Below are 21,224 nucleotides of genomic sequence, written 5' to 3'. Positions count from 1 at the left end.
CACTTTCCAGATCAAGTTTTAGGGAAGGATACACAGATGATCTGGTCTTACAGGTGTGAAGTGTTACTTCACTTCTCATCTGTCTTCAAGCCACAAGTAAAAGCCAAACTTCCCAACTCAGGCTAGACTCCGCTTTCTGCCTCACAGGGTAAGCAGACGAGGGTCTTGCTATGGCTCGAGGCAGCTCTACCCAATACTTTAATCCCAGTAACCTAGGGGGGCACCCTTACCATGGCGACCATTTCCCAATAAGAAGAAAACTGCCCGAGTTTTTTACCTACCAGGTGTCTGGCTTTGCTGCTTTGGGACTCCCGATTCTTCCATTAAGACCACTGATCCCACCTCCCGTTCACATTTTGAGGTGCTAAGGTGGTTACTCAGTTCAACACCCCCAAACTTGGTCTTGAAGCAAGTAAAAACTGTTTAAGACAACTACCACTGGACTACAGTTGGGATTTTCAAGCAATAAAAAGTTCACACCTTATTGTCAACAGTGTTTTATTTATACCTACAAAAGAAAACCAGATGGTATCAAAAGGACAATTTACAAACTGAAAGAGTGACACAGCTCTTAGCGTCCTGTGCCCGAACGCCACACGTCTACAAATCTTTCAAGTCTTAACGCGACAGGAATGTGTTCAGAGACCAGCAAGAACGTGAACAGAGCGCTGATCCCGAGCAAAAGCCACCAACCTTTCAGGTGAGAGAAGTCCACACAATGAATTGTTAGGGAGGAACTGGGGAGCAGCAGCCCCAAAGCTTAAATAGTTTCACCCAGGACTGCAAGAGAACTAGCGTCACATGAGGCTCTCCTGCTCATGCTCTGAGGCAAAGGCAGAACCTGAATTATGAGTGACAGAGAAGCAGAAGAGTCACTCTAAAGCTACACAGGAAAAACTCTGCTAGATTTCAATTGTGCTCAGGCCACAATAGCTTTTGAGATTTCGAATATGCTGTTGTTTTGACTTTATGACCACATCCCTGGCGGAAAAAGGGAAGCAAGCAGCAGACCACGTACCTACCACTTGCTTGCCCAGAGACCTTTCCCACAAAGGGATGCTTGAAGACCTGCAGAGAGTGAGGAGGACACCCCTTGTGGTGGCACCTGTTAAAAACAGTTCTGGTGTAGAAAGAAGTATCTATAACGGACTGGTCAGGGCTTAGACCAAAAAATAGTCATTTTTTTTTTTTCTTTTTGGCAGGGAGTGAGGGGCACTTTGGTTTTAAAAGCACAGAGCAGTTCTGTCAAGTTTTCCTGTGCCTACCATCCTCCCTCGGCCTCAAATTGAAGAAGGGGGAAAAGGAAGTAAAGTTAAGAAGAAAATGTGGGGGGAGGGGAGAGACAACACGTCAGAGTTCTTACATGCGTACATTTCAGCTTATGCTGGACAACCTACCTGTACGTTGCACATTCAACCACACTTTTCAGAACCCCTCAGAAACCATCCCTTCTCTCTCCCTGAAGAATTTTAAAAAGAAAAAGAAAAATAACCCAAGTATTTAGATATTACAAACCAGCAGGCACCCTCAGGCCTTAGCCGGAGGATGCAGTGGAGCGCTCCCCCTTTAACTACGTTATTCACGAACACCCAGTAAGAGGGCAACGAATTAATACTCTAACACTGGATAGCGAAGAGGGTCTGGAGCTGTCTGATCTCCCTGTCCTGTTACAGTGAACATGAGAGCAGAAAACTCCTCCTGGCCCACGGGCTACAGAGGTCTCAGTAAAACAGTTATCACTATGACGGGACAAACTCACCTACCTTCAGGAAGAAAAGCGAGGACTTAGGCTTTAGTCCTCTAACTTCCCTTAAGCACTACCTACCTGTAAAAAGCTGAGTGCAAAAGGATGCTGAAGAAAATTTGCATCCAAAAGCTGTTACAAAGCACTGCAGAGAAGAGTATGAAGAGAATTAAGAGCTGTCTTAACAGACCCCAAAGGTTCTTTATTCAAGATAATTTGGCCAAAAGGGCTGAGCAGCTAGCAAAGAGGTGCTTTCATTCTAGCTCTACAGGTAAGAGTTTAGAAAGAAAATCTGCCAGAGTATATTCTGTTTATAATCAAAGGTAGTTTTTATACTGCAGGGTGAGTGCATACTTGACTGGTTAAGTTATTTAACTGGTTAATGAATTTCCAGTGAGCATTTATGTTCATTCTGCTCCGAGCGGCTATCTAGTCGGAAAATGAGTTTCACAGATGGTCCCTGGTTATGTGGGGAAGAGAGACAGGCAGCTCCCACCAGATGCTGAGATGCTACATTTAACCATTGCAAGAAACACTTGGGGTTTTTAATTTAAAAGATACACTCAACTCAAAAATTCAATGTCTATCCGGACTAAAATGGTTATTTTTCAGTAATTGGGAAGGAGCAAGGCAGAATAGGAGGGAGACAAAACCAATCAGGAATTTTTTTAAAAACTGTCAAATGCACTTAACAAGCAATCAGCCAAAATGACAATGGCAAAGAAAGCACTGTCTGAACTCACCAGGCCTGAGGAACATTAAAAAAATTACAGAAACTGTCCGGGGAATTCCCTCTTGGTTTTCTAACCCAGTAAGGAGAGCAACCTAAAGCACAGATGCCGCCTTCTTCTGCAGCGTTCAACCCTTTACCCTCCCCCTACCCCCCCAACTCAGGACAAGAAAATGGGCTCCCACAAAAGGGCCTAATACCTTACTTTTTCTTTTAAGATGAAAAATAGCTCAAGTATCCTCAACATGCAAGAAGTTGGGGGAAAAAAATCTCTTCCAGTCAGCTCTCTCTATATGTTTTTACAAAATCTGTTATTGCAGACTGGATCATTTTGGTGGACAGAAGAAACCTGGCAGTGAATTCTAACTAATCTGCATGAAAGACAAATCACAATGGTTGGGAAAAATAAAAAAAGAAAAAGAAAGAAAAAAGGGGAAGAGAAAAAAAAAAAAAAGGAAAGACAGCGTTCCTTTAAATGTAGTAAGTCTGCACAAGTCACTACCACTTGGGTGGTTTCATTTACGTGAAGGAGGAGGGGGAGGAGGAGGGGGGGGGTACTGGTAGGCAGTCTGCCCCATGTAACCTATCATATTGGTAGCTCCCGGAGGCTGTGCAAACTGTTGTGACATCAGTGGCTGTGGCTGCTGCCCAGACCGGCCTATCCCACTAAACTGCTGGCTAGAGCTCTGTGAACTTCTCCCAGTTGAGGTGGTGCTACTGGCCCCGTAAGAGCCAGCGCCATATTCCTGGGCTGTATAGCCACTGGTGCCATAAGCAGCTGCCCCATAGGTGCCTTGACCATAGGTGTATTGGCCTGCTTGTGCTCCAAAGGCAGAATTTGGACTTCCATAGCCACTGCCGTTAGCATAACCGGCTCTATCGGTTTCACTACGATCCCGATAGCTTGCAGAGTCTCTCCGGCCACCATCTTTGACTCCTCGAAGCCTCCGGTCACACTCATCCTGATACATCAGATTGGGATTGTTGGCTGAAGACGTGGTCCGGTATCGAGAACGACCTCCTGAGGGGAGGACACGAGGTTATTTTTAATGCCAGTAATGCCAAATATACAACCCAACACAACCAGATGCAAACACTCTATGAGGTACCAAAGTATTCAACATTCTTTCTCGATCTTTAGCTAGGGCAGCCTCCGAATCAGTTACTTTGAAACTCTACCCATAATTTGGTTCTTTAATAGGACATTCTCGAAAGAATGAACATTCCACTTCTCACCATTTTAGGTCCCTCTCCCCTTTGAGGATTTACCAAGAAACACAATCTTCAAAATGCAGGACAATGGGAAAGAGGTTTAGGTGACTCACCAAAGGTTAAAAAACAAAAGACAAGCGGCTAGGTTCGGACCACCCTCCCCAGACCCTCTACAAGTACGTAGTGGTTCTCAAACGTTCCTTCGTGGACCTGATGGCATCAAAATTACCTCACAAGCTTTGGGATCCTAGGCACAATTCCAAACCCACTTAAGAAACAAAAACCTTGGGTGGTGGGTTATGGACATTGGGGAGGGTATGTGCTATGGTGAATGCTGTGAAGTGTGTAAACCTGGCGATTCACAGACCCGTACCCTTGGGGCTAATAATATATGTTTATAAAAAAATAATTAAAAAAAAAAAAAAAAGAAACAAAAACCTTGTTATTTAAGAAACTTCTTGGGTAATTTTAACAGCTTCAGCATGCAGTTCAGTTTGGGACAAAATGATAACCGAACTGGTAGTCAAGAAGCTCTGATCCTAGTATATTTTGCAACTACCCAGTTTTCAGAGCCATTAACTATACCTGTTTCTAAGACCACAGAATAGTGCGAAATCACTCATCTCTTCCCCGGAAAAGCCAAAAACCTAATACACAGTGAGGCTTTTGAAGGTATTAAAAGCAACCGGAATTCAGCTTAATTCTGAACATGCACCATGTTCTTCAAAACACAAAGGTCAGTTTTATAGCACCGTCGACGGAAATACTGGGCTGCAAAAGGACAATCCTGACAGCACCCCTACCGTTCACGTGGTCTTACTTCAGAGAGATTATGAAAAACGACTAATCACTGTCCCCCGTTATTAAGCAACATACTCAAAAAAAAAAAAAAAAAAAAAAAAAAAAAAAAAAAAAAAAAAAAAAAAAAGGCACAATAAGCACAGAAAGATACCTTGGCAGTACCTGGAAAACTCCAGGACTTACCCTTACCCCCTCCTCCGCCGCCTCCTCTGTGGTCCACCAATTGCATCAGTTTGGGATTGATAGCCTGATTAGCCTCTTCCAGCACTTTGATCAGCTCTCTGGCCTGCTTTAGGTTCCCTGGCGTGAAGAAGGTGTAGGCGGTGCCCTTGTTGGTGCTACGGGCTGTTCGGCCAATGCGGTGCACATAATCCTCTGAGCTGTTTGGATAGTCATAGTTGATCACAAACTTGACATCTTCCACATCTTCCAAGCCAAGGACGAGTCAGTGTGGAGGTTGGTGCGGCAGGGAAAGAGAAGGTAAAGGACATGCCAACAACAGGTGGGAAGCACGAATGCAGATGACAGCAAGAGGAAAGAAGATTAAGTTAGTAAACACGCTGAACAGGAACAAAAAAAGACTCATCCCAACAGAGTAAAAGCGGATTAATGATTCTCGGGACATGCACAGGAAGTGGCATCTTTATCAAGCTGTAAAACCCCAAGGGAATCCCATCCAACCATCCAAACTCCTGCCTCTGTATTTTAACCAATATACCGGCAGGAATCGTCACCAAATTCCAGTTCCTTTTCAACACTGGAAATGCAGAAGGTAAGTGCTACTACTACCGATAAGGTACAAGGTCAAATTACTTCTACTCTGTTGGGAGAAGCCTGGCAAAATCTACTAGTATAACAAACTTACCTTTAAACCAGTCACAGAGCAAAATGAAAAAAGAAACTTCATATACTTTATTACTACATTTTCAAGGAGACTTAACTGAAATATTTAGATTAAAAAATGCTTGCTCTCATATTTTAAAAAACTCATCAAAGCCAAAGTTAAGTACACACCTATTTTCCTTTGCAGAATTATCTGAATTAGCTTTCCCCTTTCAATTACCGCAAGAGCACATTACACTAAAATTTCACTGTACTACCAAACCAAGCCCAGCTCTGCCAAATGAGGTGTTTTTTGTTTTTGTTTTTGCTCAACTCAAGGTTATTTCAACTCCGTACTTGCTTCAATTATCGAAGATTGTCTACATAACCTGGGAAATTAAATAGCCAAAGAGGGTGGGAAAAACCATGAAACCTTGAGATACAGTTTAATGTTCTATCCACTGCTGGGAATTGGGTTCAATAACCTCCTAATGCTTAAAGTATGTAAATGTTAGTGTAATGCTTTCAGCTAAATGTATATTTTTACCTACTTAAACAAACAAATCTAATATAACAAAGAATCCTAATGTTTTGTGGAAAAAAATCTGCATTTTACAAAGAATATTCAGAAAATATCCTAGATAAAACACAGATTTTTGTGATATAAATAATTAAAAAACATTCTCTGTTTGTTACCAGACCGATGCACACTCCCTCCTCCTTTGGGAAACCGCTGCAGCCGATCCCGTCTCTTTGCCTTTTATTTTTGGCGGCCTCCTTTCGAAAACTCCGCCTTCTGACACGGGACCACTGGAGCGCCGGGAGCATGCATCAAGGGTCCGTGGCAGTGAGAAGTCCCCACACACGCTCGCTCTGTGAACTGGCTTAGATGCTTCTCTGTAGCCCCATTTGGTTGCCAAGCGCCAGAGAACCTGGGTTCGGGTAAAAATTTCAGGTCCTCCAACGCCTCCCCCAAGGATAATTGGGGTGATTGTAGAAAAAAATAATTAATAAAAAAATGTAAGTTACATCCAAAGGGTCAGACTGCATCTATTGCCCAGACTGGATTAATTTCAGGGGAAAGGGGAGATGATTAAAAAAAAAAAATTCAGCTGTTGTTAAAGGGCCTGTGAAGAAAGGGGCATTAATGTCTGTTTCTTATTACAATAAAGGCTCCTCAGTCTTTACTGACCCCTAAAGTCCTGAAATCACACCAGAAAGACGAGAAGGCAGTTATCACAGGGGGCAGCGTGAGTCTCCGGCTAGGGTCGTTGATGCAACAAAGGAAAAACAAAAATGGACAGGGCCAGGATGGACGGAAGGTGAGGGGATGGGAATTATGCTCCATGGCCAGGTCTTCGGAGCTGGGATAATGCTCCGTCAGTCCCACGGTGTCTGACCATGGGCAGCAGAGCAAGCTGAGGGACTGCACTGAATGCGCAGATGTGTGCTTTCCTAGCAGAAAGCACTGGGGACTGGAGTCAACAGTTCAGAAACTAAGACTTGGGAGTATTTCTGGAGGGCTTCGACAGGGGACAGACATGGTGCCAGGTCTTCACACTAGAAAGGTGTCCTGTGTGTACACACAGGGCTGGCTCAGGGCACATAGGAGCAAGCGCAGAATCTGGTTTTCTCCAGTCAAGCCTGCCCTGATGTTACTTGTGCACTGCCACAATATAATCTTGCTGCCTTTAGAGAAGATGCTGTAGCAGGATAAGAAATTGAGAAGTTAATGTTTTGGCCAGCTGCCTAGGAGAACAACTTTCTGTCTGACAAGCCCTAGGACATGGCCTGAGCATCCGATCGCTAAGTGGGCGGGACTGAAAGGAACCAACAGGCTCATCTAGAGCGGCTTCGGGCCAATGCAGATTTGCCTCGGCCATGTACTGAGTGATCTGCGGCTGCTAGCAAAGCTTCTGTTAAAAAACAAAACAAAATAAATTCAATACTTTTAGTTTCACAGTGTGTAGCTTAAACAAAAAAAAAAAAAAAAAAAAAAAAAAAAAAGAAAAAATTAAAACTATCCCAGTGGAAAGGGATTAGTGGCTTCCTGAGGAGGTCTATTGTAAAACTACGGGAAGTGAAGAACTTACCTGAAGGGAACATTTAAGAGGCCATCGCTCGACAGGAAGTGAAAAAAGGCCTGGTGACTCAGCTGAAAATTGCACCCCTGTCTGTGAGGTAGAAGCCTTCACTTTCCAGGATCTTGTAGGACCTTGGTCAGCATTCTGCCATTTTGGTGGGTTTTCCCCCTCCTTTTGATTTTTACAAGGCAGCAAACAAGGGGCCCGAAACAAGCACTGATGCTGAGTAACAAGAAACAGACTCAGGTACCTTCCCTCTCCCCTCACGTGGATGAGTGGGGGCGGGGTAAGAGTCTAAATTAAATTATTCTAATGGTAGCCAATTGATTTGGTTTAGAAATGCAGGGGGAAAAGGAACAAATATTTTTAATTGTCTAGGCAAGATGCACAAAGAAGCTACCAGCACATAGCAAGCCTGTTTAAAAACCACCATCACTGAAAGCTTTTGTGTAAACTGCTTTCAGGCCTCAGCCTCTTCTCCCAACAGGCCCAAGTTCTAACCGCACAGATCCAGACATGACCTCAGAGGGCAGAGACAAGTTTCAGTCATGGCTGCAGGTCACCACCTCTGAAGGAGGGAATGATGAGTGCTATGTATAGAAAGCCTTCATTCTTTTGTACTCTGGCTGAACACTTATCCCCTTTATGTTAAGTACTGTAAGGGAATATGGTACTTCTCACCTTACTAGGCAAGAAATTAAATACCTGCCGATAATTTAAAAATATCTTTGTGATAGAGACAATGTCATCTTTTTCTAATACGAAAGTTTTGAGTTATACCTGTTTACCTCAGAATAACGGGATAAAGTACCACAAAATTGTTCTTTCAATCTTAAATCATAATGCGTGGAAAACTCCAGAAGAACACGAGCTTCAAATGAAGTTCTTAAGTTGGGAAACAGCACATTGATGATATAGAACATGGGTGGGAAGAGGGGAAAACTGAGTGTCCATGATAATTTTACACCAGTAAATAAAATTGGGCAATGTAGACTTAATTGCTGAATGGTAACATATTTAGAGACTTATTAAATCCCAAGAACATATTATGTTAGCATTCATGGAACTGGGCTTCCACATACACATCTGGTACAGATAGACTGGCGCAGGGAGGACAACTGTGGACACAGCTGCTATTAGCTAGGTTCAATCAGGCTCCTTCTACCCAGCCAGAAAAGAGAATAAAACCAGGAAGAAGCTGAGCTGTTCAACTGAATGTCTCCTGCCCCCTGTTTCCACAGTCATGCCTAGGCCTTGCTGCAGACCAAAGCCCATTTGTCAGGAGCAGGAAGAGACTTTGAAAATAAAAGGAAAAACAAAAAAACAAAGAAACAAACAAAAAAAAAACCAAGGTTAAAAAAGTTGGGGGATCACACCTTGTATTCTTCTCTTGTAAACAATTCTCTCAACACACGTATATACAAACTCTAGTTTGAAATGACAAACAAATCTTTAAACCGAAAGATACATATACCATTGACAGAGACCCCTATCTATACAAACCTAGCCCACGGGAGGCTACATCTGTGGCAATGAGGATGGGCGCCTTTCCTGAACGGAACTCTGTAAAACAAGCAGAGTGCCAAGAAAGCCAAGTTATACAACCAAGGCTAAGTGGTTACCTTTATAAAATGACCATACAAACATTCCTAACTATCTGGCCTTTTTATTTTACCAGGTTAAACTTCAAATAATGGTGTCAGAACATGCCAAACTCTTTTAAATTCAAGAGAAACAGTACTTCTTTGAAAATCTTTATTATACTCACTTGTAATAGAGGAACAACAGACCAAAAAACCCACCTTCATCATGAAGTACTACTAACTGTGTAGCAATTTATAACGAAATTAAAATGAGCTAGACTTTTTTCCCCTGAAATTACGATACTGAGGTTACCTTCCAAATGAAATAAAGCCAAAAGTGGGGGGTGGGGGAGGAAGCAATTTTAAGATGAGGAATCAAAGGAGAAACACTACTTTCCTTTGAAATAACAAAGTACGTTAGTCTCTGCCCCCGAGTCCTGGCCCTGAGTTCCTAAAACCCTTGTACAGAGATGGTTAGGAAAATCTTTTATTCCCGGTCTTTGACCTTGCCTGGTTCCTTACACAGAGAACCCAAGTCCCTCAGATTTTCCTGAGTGATGAGAGTTGTCTTTTGTGCTGAGACACTACTTTGTGGCATCCCGGAGAGCTTCAGGACGGGGCTGGTCACTGGAAAAACCAAGCCGCAATGCTTATAAGGGAGCTTGGAACTTTCAGCCTCACACCCCCATCCCTGGGGAAGGGAAGAGGGACTAGAGATTGAATTAATATTATCAATCAGGCCTATGCTATGAGGCCTCCATAAAAATCCCCAAAGTAGGAACATTTGGGTGGCGTCGTCCATTAAGTGTCCAATTCTTGGTTTTGGCTTGGGTCATGATCTCAGGGTCGTGAGACTCATACCCACACAGGACTCTGAACTCAGCGCAGAGTCAGCTTGAGAGTCTCTCTCCCTCTCCCTCTGCCTCTCCCCCTGCTCACCAGCTCTCTTAAAAACCACCCCCCCCCAAACCCCAGAAGCATAGGGTTTTGGGGAATTCTCCAGGCTGATAAATATCAGAACATTAACAAGGACGAGATCTTATTAAATAAAGGATGGTCTAAGTTACGAGAAAGTATGAACAGCCAGTATTACTGACCCTCAAGGACAGGAGAGATGTTACAAAACGTCCCTAATACTCATTTAACAAGAGCAAAGCTGGGCCAATTCTGGCCTACAGATTAAATCTGGCAATATCTGTCTTAACTATCTTACTACAGCAAAGCAAGACTGTTTCTTTACATATTGCCTATGACCATCTTTTTGCTATTACATCAGAGCCAACGACTGTGACACAAGCCACTGTACAGTTTGCAAAGCAGAAAATATTTACTTCTTGAGCCTTTACAGAAAGTCTGCCCATCCCTGAAACAGAATATGGACAATGTTCGGTTCTGAACTCACCATTAAGTACCCAATCTCTTTCTGGTTGACTCTTGTCTCCATGGATACACATAGCTGGCCAACTGTCAGAAGAAAAGCGACCAGTATTTCAGAAATATTTTAAAGAGAGGTGAACTAAACTTTAAAAAGCACTACCACACAGAATTCTCAAAGTTTATTAGGCTATGTGAACAGATTACCCTGTCCATCCAAAGGGCCAAGTGCATGTCAGATATTACTGAAATAGTACAGAATATCCATCACACCAACATAGAAAGTCTTACTGAACTATATATATAAAACCTTACTTCTGCGCAGGACTTACCCATCTCTGCGCATCCTTCGAGTGAGGTCATCACAGCGTCTCTTTGTCTCTACAAATATTATTGTCTTATTTTCTTTCTCAGCCATTATTTCCTCCATGAGTTGGATCAACCTGAAGACAAGACGAGTAAAAATGCACACATTCAGAGATGACCTCCCCATAATGTAAAAGCTATGTCTACAGTATCAACTCCCCAAAGCTTCAGTACTTTCTTTTCACCTTTTTTATACAGCTGATAATTATGTGAACTGGCACTTAATTTTAAGGGTGCAGAATCCTTGCTGGTAACCACAGTGCTCTGGAGAATGAGATAAAGAATGGATAGTTGGAAAGCTAGTGCTGGGGGCGCCTGGGTGGCTCAGTGGATTAGGCCGCTGCCTTCGGCTCAGGTCATGATCTCAGGGTCCTGGGATCGAGCCCCGCATCGGGCTCTCTGCTCCACAGGGAGCCTGCTTCCTCCTCTCTCTCTGCCTGCCTCTCTGCCTGCTTGTGATCTCTCTCTCCGTCAAATAAATAAATAAAATCTTAAAAAAAAAAAAAAAAAAACCCTTAAAAAAAAAAGGAAAGCTAGTGCTGCTTTTATTGTTATGGGGTCTCAAAAAATTTCAGACTTCTTCAGTGCTTTAACTCTTGGGAGGATTGTTAGAAAAGCTTTAATAACCGCATTATCGAAAGAGTAAAATCTTACTTGTGGTCTTTTTCACTTTCCATGCAGACATCCACAATCTGGAGGATGTTGTGGTTGGCACTCAACTCCAGATTGCCCACATTGATCTGGGTGTAATCCCGAAGGAAATCCTCTGCAAGCTGTCTTACTTCTTTTGGCCAGGTTGCGCTCCACATCAATGTCTGCCTATCAGGCTACCAGGAAAAGAAAAGCTTTCTTTTAGGCTAAGGAACTGTGACAGCCAACGAGCATAAAGACAAGGTATCATCAGTTTTACACACCCTGATTTGGTCCACAATTTTACGGATCTGCGGTTCAAAGCCCATATCAAGCATCCTGTCAGCCTCATCCAAAACAAGGTAAGTACATCGGCGAAGATTTGTCTTTCCTGACTCCAGGAAATCTATCAGGCGTCCAGGAGTAGCTATACAGATCTCAACACCTGTAAAACACCACCAAAGATGTAGCCAGTTTAGAATTCTTTACAACACTGTGCCAGTTTCAGCTAACTAAGAAGCACCAGCTCTGGTGGCTGGATTTGATGCTGCAGAGCACTAGCTAAATTTTAACACAATACTTGGAAAGCATGACGTAAGGAGATTTCTGTATAATCATCAAATCGCCACGACATTTCAGTCTCTTAACTACGTTAAACATTCCTCTAATAGCAATTTAACCACACCTGAGAATGTCTAAGCTGCTGAAACACTTTTTTTTCCCCCCAACAAGAAAGAACCCACTATTTTCTTCTCCAAATTCACTCATAAGAACTGGTAAAATGAGAAAGATCATTAATTTTTTTTTTAATTACCTCTCTCCAAGTCTCGAATCTGAGGACCTTTAGGAGCACCTCCATAAATGCAAGTACTCTTCAATCGAGAACATTTGCCATAGTCATCAGCCACCTGCTGCACTTGCTGGGCAAGCTCTCTGGTAGGAGCCAGAACTAGACACTGAAACAAACACACGTTTAAGACACCTATCCCAAGTTAAAAAAGAAAAAACCCAAAAAGGTCATCTAAATTCTTTCTGTACTGTCTAATCTGGTACTTTAAAATTATGTGAGCAGGTGGGAAAGGCACAGGTTAAGACAAGTGCACTGGAGTGTGGCAAAAAAAAATGAGAATAGCTTATGAAATGACACATGCCATTTTAAAAAAATTAATTAATTAATTTATTTGACAGACAGAGATCACAAGTAGGCAAAAGGCAGCAGAGAGAGAGAAGGAAGCAGGCTCCCTGCTGAGCAGAGAGCCCGACATGGGGCTCGATCCCAGGACCCTGAGATCATGACCTGAGCTGAAGGCAGCGGCCTAACCGTTCCACTGAGCCACCCAGGCGCCCCAAAATGACACATGCTTTTTTTTTTTTTTTAAAAGATTTTATTTATTAATTTTGACAGAGAGAGATCACAAGTAGGCAGAGAGGCAGGCAGAGAGAGTGAGAGGGAAGCAGGCTCCTTTCAGTGTGCTATTTGAGTAGATTTACAGATTGTTACCCACTTTTACTTAAACAACTCTTACAAAATGAACAAGTAGCTTTAACCATGGATTAACTATTAGGAAAAAAAACAAATGAATAAAGAAATGGCAAAGCAGACACTTCTCTGACTTCTAACTTAAGCTCTTAGATGCGTAGGCAACAACAACTTATACACAAACAACACAAAATTAGAACTCTTTGAAACAGATTATCATATACATCGTTAACAACACACCCTGTCCTGTGTACAAATACATGAGATATTAGCCAACAATATGAAGCTAATTCTACTAGCCATAGGGAATATTTTGTATTGCAAAGTAATGTATTATTCTTTCTGTGTACATTTTGAGACACCATAACAATGTACCTATTTGTAAAAATATATCAAATGCAAGCTCATTTTTTAAAAAAGATTTTATTTTTAAGGGGCACCTCAGTGGCTCAGTTGTTGTTATGCGTCTGCCTTCATTCAGTTCAGGTCATGATCCCAGAGTCCTGGGATCGATCCCCACACTGGGCTCCCTGCTCAGTGAGGAGCCTGCTTCTCCCTCTCCCACTCTCCCTGTTTGCATTCCCTCTGTGTCAAATAAATAAAATCTTAAAAAAAAAAAAAAAAGATTTTATTTTTAAGTCATCTCTACACCCATCATGGGGCTCCAACTCACAACGCTGAGCTCAAGAGCTGTATAGTCTGAGCCAGTCAGGCATCCCTTGATTTTTAAAAAACAGGTTAAGAAGGTATTAAAAATGTTCCATAACCACTATGCACATTTTACAAAAGTAGCTTAAGTGAAAATAATCAAGCCAGAAAACCATACTGTCCTATAAACATTTACAAAAATATTACTTAACCGGGGCACCTGGGTGGCTCAGTGGGTTAAGCCGCTGCCTTCGGCTCAGGTCATGATCTCAGGGTCCTGGGATCGAGCCCCACATCGGGCTCTCTGCTCAGCGGGGAGACCACTTCCCCCTCTCTCTGCCTACCTCTCTGCCTACTTGTGATCTCTGTCAAATAAATAAATAAAATCTTAAAAAAAAATATCACTTAACCACAAATAATACGCAGCCTAAATCTGACTTACATCAACATGGCAGGGACACCATTTCGTACTTTCTTATTCCTCACAGAACAAACAAGCAATTCAAAACTGTATTAGAATTTACTGCAGAATAAATGCAGTATTATAAAGTAGTATGAAGATAGTACGCATAGCGGTTAAGAGTAAGACTGGTTCAAATTCAAACTCAGCCTCTTAACAGCTATGAGACTTTGGACTATCCGTGAATAGCGCTGTATCAAAATTCTATCAGTAAGGTGGAAGTAACTTAATTTCCAGGTATGGAGGGTGGGTTGGAGAATGAAATCTGAAAACACAGGCCAAGCACAGTGCCTGAAACACAGTTATCATTAAATTGTGGTTATTTTTAGAATTATAAACACACTTACAATTGGGCCATCTCCCCTTTCCAAGTACGGCTGGTGGTTAATATGGACAATCGCCGGCAGCAAATACTGGGGGAGAAAGGGAGAAAGAACAACTGTCGTTATTCCAAAACCAAGCCATTATCCTAAATTATCACAGTTAACTGATAACCCTAACCGCAAAGTGAAAACAGAACTCACAGCTCTTACACATTATGTGCAAGGTAAATTCGAACATAAAATACTTGCACAAATTTCCATAGCTAAGAAAACTGAAATATTACCTATACTATCTGAATTAGAATTTTTTTTAAAGATTTTATTTATTTATCTGACAGATAGAGATCACAAGTAGGGAGAGAGGCAGGCATAGAGAGAGAGAGAGGAGGAAGCAGGCTCCCCACCAAGCAGAGAGCCCAATGCGGGGCTCGATCCCAGGACCCTAGGATCATGACGTGAGCGAAAGGCAGAGGCTTTAACCCACTCAGCCACCCAGGCGCCCCTGAATTAGAATTTTTTAAGAATTAAGAATTAACAGGATAATCAGAATAGCAAAAAAAGTTACCACCATGTTAACATTCCCTTGCTGGTGGTACCTACCGCCAGAGTCTTCCCAGAGCCAGTCTGAGCGATGCCCACCATGTCTCGGCCGCTGAGAGCCAAAGGAAATCCCTGGCACTGAATTGGAGTTGGTTCTGTAAAGTGCTGATCCATCAACACGTCCATCACATACTCTGTACGGGAACAGATACCGGCACTTTTAGGTACAACTAAGGACACAGCCAGAATTCTACAAAACTGTTCAACTCATCAAAGGAAAGATTTACCCAGCTTTGTATCTCTCCAAGAAAAGTGCCATTTCTTTCTTTAGTTACTTAATCTCTGACCTGCTGACTACTACCTCAGAGGACGGTTGCTTTAGCTATCTATCCCCCTTCCCTTCAATACTTCAAAACCACGGACCTAGCGTCTCTAACAGAGCATGGGCACATGGTTGTTGGTCACATACCATTTGCCAAGTTATACCCAGCAAGAAAGCCAATTCTTTCTGTTTTCTAAAAGGCAGAAGCAAAACTTCTAGAGGAAGATGAAAAACTCAAAGTTTTAAAACAAAGAACTTATAGATAAGCATAAAAAACTCTTATCCAACAATATAGCATTTACTTCCAGCCTTGAAGTCAAAAAACAAAACAAAAGATGTATTACCATCTTTGTGAAAGGTTTCTACTTGCCTCTTCAACAAAATACTGAACCTGAATCAAAACCTTTAAATAACCCATTACCCATGTGTACTGCCCAATAATTTAACAATTACAATCCTAGTTTGAAGAACACTTACGTGGGAAGTTAGCGTGATGGAAGGCAAATACAGGTTTAGGACAAACATCTCCCCCTCTTACTGTTATTTCCTTCTTTCGGCGTAGTTCATCAACCTCATACTATGGAAGAAAACACAGTTTAATTAAAAAAAGAGTAAGTTATTCCAAACATGCAAATCTTTTTATGTTCCAGTCAAGCTAAACAATGACCTAATCCACGATTACACTGGAAAATACATCTCTAACAGCTGTAACAGCACTTTCATACATATTTAACTTCAATCAATTTGTAAGGATCCCCCCCACAACTCTGTGAGTCAATGTAGCAAGTGATAAGAGTTCCATTTTCCCCATGAGAAAAACAGATACTCAGAAATATTAAAAATAATCTGCCCACGGTTAAGAACTAGGAAGAGGGAGAAATAGTGGAACTTGGGACCAAGTGCTCTTTCCATCATAAGCATAATATGTCAACTTGGTCATTATTGTGTATAGAAAATGTAAATAAAGAAATCAATCCCCAAAACTTACCGGAGTCAGCCTTGCCACTTCTGGATGTTCTACATAAAAATTCTTCTCAAACTTGGGGAGCTCACTCAAATCCCACTTCTTCTTACGTAAACGCTCCCCAGGATTACCAAATTTCTTCGGGGGAAGGCCACCACCACCTCTTGCACCGAATCTAGAAACATCAAATTTTTTAGTTTATTAGTATTTTAAAAGCAATATACCTTAGGTGGCATAAAACAAGCAAAAGATTTTCTCTTAGGATACTACCAGCCCCCTCCAACAAGTATTTCTTTTTTAATTCTTATTCAAAGGTATGGAGAAAAAGTTTATAGAACTTCCTTTACAATCCAATAATATTGTCATAGGTATGATTACAATAGCTAAAAAAACCCAAACTCCTATGTTTAGAAAACTAATAGGGGCTACAACCAGATTCTAGAATCACTGAAAAGGTTTGAAATTTTATTCTGCCTTTTATGGTTATGATTTTTAACAATTTAACTTCTCTGTACTCCGGTTTCTCATGTAGACATAATACTATCACTTCGGAGACTGAGATGAAGATAAAGTGCTTAAGGTATCTGGCATAGTAATCACTCAGTGCAAGTTGGCATAACTGTATTCATTGAGCAAATAATCACTGTACCAAGTAGTGTTTTAAGTGGTGCTGGAGATACTAAATTGAGTATAAAAGAAGTCTCTATTCCTGTGTAATATTCAGACATATATGCAAGGGAAGACATTAGTTTATGTTCAAATTAAAGGCAACACCGTGGAGAGGTTAAAAAAAAAATGTATTTCAAGCCCAATCGCCCCATACTTGGAACGGTATCTTGAACCTTTTATCTAGAACTGTGATAAACACTCCTACCGCCTGCTAATCAAAAGGAAACTACTAGGGCCCCCTCTAAGACTAGTAGGCAACTCTTCCGTTTAGTATGCTAATGAACAGCCAGAACTGTTTTATGACCTCTTTTTCCTCTTCATCCCCACTTTTGCTCCCAGGGAAATAGCATTAACTATAAATTTACTATAAAAAGTAAGTCTTAAGGTTTTACTTAGGTCCATTCTTTTTAGTAATCTCTACAGCCAACATGGGGTTCAAACTCACAACCCCAAGATCAAGAGTCACATGCTCTACTGAACCTGCCAGGCACCCCTTAAGGTTTAAAAAACTAACGTTTAAAGCCAATCTTTGTTTTACCTAACATTCCTAACAGACAAGTTCAACTGGAATACAAATGCCCACGAGGTGAACTCGCAATGTTCCAACTTTTCCTAGAACGTGAAGATGGGTCTTCATTTCCCTACTTCGACCTATTAAAGTGTGGGGCATTGCTTCTCATACAAGTAGTATACACTTACACTGTGTTTTCAGTTTCCTTACTCCTGAATTTGAATTTAACTTCCCTTTTCCACTCTAAGCCACTCATAATATCATCTTGCTGACAGTTCCACTTTGTAATTGACAGGCAGTAGCTATATTATTTTAAAGGGTCTCAATTTCCTGAAATTCAAAGTGTTCCTAAAACTTACTCAGCTAGATATTTCTCTAAATACAAACATACAATGACCGATGGCGGGAAAATTTTCTTGGGACCACTAAGTGTCTTCACTCAATAGGTAGAACTTGATGGATTCCATTTACACTACTGAACTGGTGAGAGAGATCAGGAATCAAAACAGAAGCTAAGATATATACATATATTGAAGATACAATATCAATTACATCTTCACCTTGCCCTCAGGCCCAAAGCTCAATAATGAACAGTCATCTTTAAAGACCACCTGGATCACCCCCTCCCCCCTTTTACAAATGAAGCAACACAGATCTGTAATAGGTAAGCCAAGTTCTTAGATTGTCAGGCTTACAAAGAATTGTAATACCAACTTTTAGAGACTGTCACCCTAGTTTATAATAATTGAGTGGCTCCTAGAAGGTGCTGTTTCAATGCTTCTCCTGCATTCCAATGCTACTGGACCTTAAACTAATGATCCACAAGAACACACAACTCTGGAAAGTGACATTCCTTTTAAGGCTTATTCAAAGAAAGAGGTTTCTCCCACCTATTGCCCTGACCATTTAACCAAGATCTATCATTCTACACCACAGATGTTCTTCCACCTTTCTAATTAAAGTTTCCCTCAATATTCAAGATGGCCTCTTACTCTTACAGAATTTTTGAGCACATTCTTGCTATCCTTCGAAGATGCACACATCCTAATCCCTGGCATACTATACTGTTCATTCAATATTTTAATTGCTTTGCAATAAATGCAGGTCTTAAGATTTATGTATTTACATGCAATTATCATGCTAGTTTAAATGTGCAAGGCACATAACTTGGGTTTTACATGTACACTGACCACACTTTCATTCCCTTTTCAAAATAGTAATCCATTTCAGCTTCGTTAACATTCAGTTAAGAATACAGCTATTGAACCTGGCAATTCACAGACCTGTACCCCTGGGGCTAATAATACATTATATGTTAATAAAAAATAGAAAAATTTTTAGAGAAATAGTAATAATTAAAAAAAAGAATATAGCTATTCAAATCATAAATGAAATTTCATGGTAAATGGAGAATTAGGACACAGACCTTACAAAAAACTGCCATTTTTGTTTCAAGTTTTTAAAGCTTTTTAAAAAATGTCATCTGATAGTCAATATGGGGTTAAGTATGGATCAGTAATTCACTTTTTCAAATTAATTTTTATTGTTAAAACATATATGGTTAAACTTGTAAACCCAAACACCTACATCCAAGAAACAGAACATTATCAGTACCTTGGTAGCTCCCTGTCCCTATTTCAAGTTTACAAACCCTGTACCTACCACCTCTACATTTTGCTTTTTGAGTCTTGTCGTATGTATCCTTATAGGTATTATCTTTTTACCACAACTTGCGTTTTCCCTTGTTTTTGAGTTATCCATGTTGATGTACGTTTTCTCTTTTCACTGCTGTATTGTATTCTACTGTATGGACACCCACACTTTATCCAGACATAAGAATGGTTTCCAATACTGTCACAAACAGTGCTGGTAAAAACATTTTTGCCCATGAATCCCGGGGAACACGTACAAGGATTTCTCTGAGCTTTACCGTCTGGGGTAGAAAGCTTAAGAGAGGAATTACTGGGTCATTTTCTGCTGGGTAATGTCAAATTCTTTGTCTTAAGCGGTTGCACTGAAATTCACTTCTAAATATAGCTGTACTGTGAAACACTAAGCAAATATTCCACTTCTAGCCCTCCAAATTTAACATTAAATTTAAGTATTTTCCTTCCTAACAAGGTATACATTTTTTAATTTTGTAATTCAGGTGATAACTGAAGTGCTTGTGACTACAATGGGAGTCCTGTGTTTGAACCACAAAAGACAAAATGTTTGGAGAAAGTATCACTAACAGAACATACTACTCAGAGTCAATTTCACGTAGTACCTCAACTCCAGAGAACAATGCGAAGTAGCTGCAATGACGATGCCCACTAGGCTCACAAAGGTCCCGTATGTATCAATAACTGGCTTTCCATTACTTTTCATCCAGAGATAAGAGGTTTATTACAAAAAAGTATCAGCACAGAGGAACATCAATCTCTTAATCAACTTTTTCCTTCAATTATTTAAAGATCTCAATCTGTTATCTGGGAAGACTTCAGGTTTAATCTTGTTAAATTTCAACTGTGGCATGATCCCATCGAAAACTTTCTAACCACGCTGGGAAAATACCCCAGGCCTACTGGAGGAAAAAGGAACAGGCTATGGGGAGGAACCCTGTAGTAACAATTAAACAAACAAAAAAAACCGCCCTCCCTCCTCAAATATGATCATTTAGATGGCGAACAATTCCCCTGCTTCACTGGCCAATGTCCTCCCTTCGAATTATCTGAAATACGACTCAAGGGGATTTAGAGACGTATTTAAACTAGGAATCACGCTCTTGGTCGCTACTTTGCAGTGCCATTCACAGTCCTCTCTGGCGACAGATAACGTAAGGGAAGCCATTTGGCATCAAGATTTTCCCAGGCCGCACTCGGAGACGACCTCCTCTTCTCAGCAAGAACATCCGTGTTTTACCGAGGAACGCGGAGGCCTGGAGATCAAACGACTTGCCCAAATCGGCGGGGCTCGAAAGCCCGGCAGCGAGGCGAGGCCCGGCCAGGTCTGCGGCGCTCGGGGGCCGTTCCCGCTCCCCGCCACGACGGCGGTCCGCAAGGAGGGGCTGGGGCGTCGCCAGGCCGCCCCCCCCTCGCCGGGTCACCCTTGATCCCGGGGCGCAGGCCCACCCACCAAACCGCTCTTATGTCCCAGGAACGCCTCGCCTCCCGTTGTCGGCGGCGTCGCTCCCAGGCCCGCAGTCCGCTTCAGGTCTCCTGCTCGGCCGCAGGTTGCGGTTCCCTCAGCAAACAACCTTCCCCCTCCCCCCGGCCCACGCACACTCGAGGCCTTCCCTCTCCCCCTCCCCCCTTACCCTCCACGGTCACGATCCCGGTCCCGGTCCCCAAAGCCGCCTCCGCGCATGGTCCCAAACGGATAAAGATCTGGGAGCGGGGCACGGATGGCCGGGCTCGGGAGGGCCTGCGGCTCCGGTCTGGTGACGACCGATGGCGGCGGCGCCTCCGCTGTTGGGGCGGCGGCAGGCGCGGCGCTCTCTCGCTCCGACGCGCTGTCTCCCGTCGCAGACGCCACCGTCGCCGCCTCTCTCGTCGGAGACGGGAGCAAAACACAGAGAATCGGGGTTATAAAAACAGGGGGTAGGTTTGGCTACGCTCAAACCCGGCACTGCCGCGGTTTAGGCGTCTCCTTCCTTCCCAGCGACTGCACAAAATGGCGGCCGGCCCTGAGACTGCTCCAGCTTAACGCTACGTACGTCGGAGACGATACGTAAACAGCGTCTTGGAATAGCCCGAGGGCTTGGCGGAGTACTAAGGGTATTCTTGGAAGCACTTTACGTGACTTGCGCAGACGGGCACGTTTTGCAGTCAATAGAAGAAAAATAAAGTACGAAGCGGGCGTAGAGCTCTCGCTCCACCTGAACTAGAACGTGGGGTGGGGTGAGGGGGAAGAGCCTCCGGTGCGACGTAACATTCTTTGCGTCGTTACCCGGCCCACTATTGCGAAGATGCGCAGTGTG

General features: G+C 42.3%; 1 protein-coding gene across 2 annotated transcripts; it reads right to left on the bottom strand.

Moving 5' to 3' along the window:
* Positions 1-481: 481 nt before the first annotated feature.
* On the bottom strand, positions 482-20,950 carry DDX17 (DEAD-box helicase 17). 2 transcript variants are annotated; one of them, XM_046014058.1, is made up of 13 exons: positions 20,562-20,950; positions 16,108-16,258; positions 15,597-15,696; positions 14,858-14,991; positions 14,282-14,347; positions 12,161-12,302; positions 11,631-11,791; positions 11,371-11,543; positions 10,683-10,793; positions 10,379-10,440; positions 8,897-8,956; positions 4,671-4,913; positions 482-3,495 (listed from the first exon to the last, which is right to left on the bottom strand). In XM_046014058.1, exons 1-13 carry the CDS (start codon positions 20,609-20,611, stop codon positions 2,990-2,992), a joined length of 1,959 nt encoding a protein of 652 aa, XP_045870014.1. In that variant the 5' UTR covers positions 20,612-20,950; the 3' UTR covers positions 482-2,989. The 2 variants fall into 2 exon arrangements, with proteins under 2 accessions (XP_045870014.1, XP_045870015.1); XM_046014059.1 differs by having other exon boundaries at positions 4,677-4,913.
* Between the last annotated feature and the right edge of the window lie 274 nt (positions 20,951-21,224).

The sequence above is a fragment of the Meles meles genome, chromosome 7 (genome assembly GCF_922984935.1).
Source record: "Meles meles chromosome 7, mMelMel3.1 paternal haplotype, whole genome shotgun sequence".
In the NCBI taxonomy this organism is placed as follows: Eukaryota; Metazoa; Chordata; class Mammalia; order Carnivora; family Mustelidae; genus Meles; species Meles meles.
The sequence above is the reverse complement of the archived record's forward strand: the minus strand, read 5'-3'. Positions and strand labels throughout refer to the sequence as shown.

Bases quoted from the DNA above. Each gene is read 5' to 3' on its own strand.
- DDX17 (XM_046014058.1), bottom strand. From the start codon at position 20,611: ATGCGCGGAGGCGGCTTTGGGGACCGGGACCGGGATCGTGACCGTGGA. The intron at 10,794-11,370 runs GTAAGATTTTAC...TCTTGTCTTCAG, and splicing joins GAAAGTGAAAAAGACCACAA to GTTGATCCAACTCATGGAGG. The intron at 4,914-8,896 runs GTTTGTATAGAT...TTGGCTTGGAAG, and splicing joins TGTAGCCTCCCGTGGGCTAG to ATGTGGAAGATGTCAAGTTT.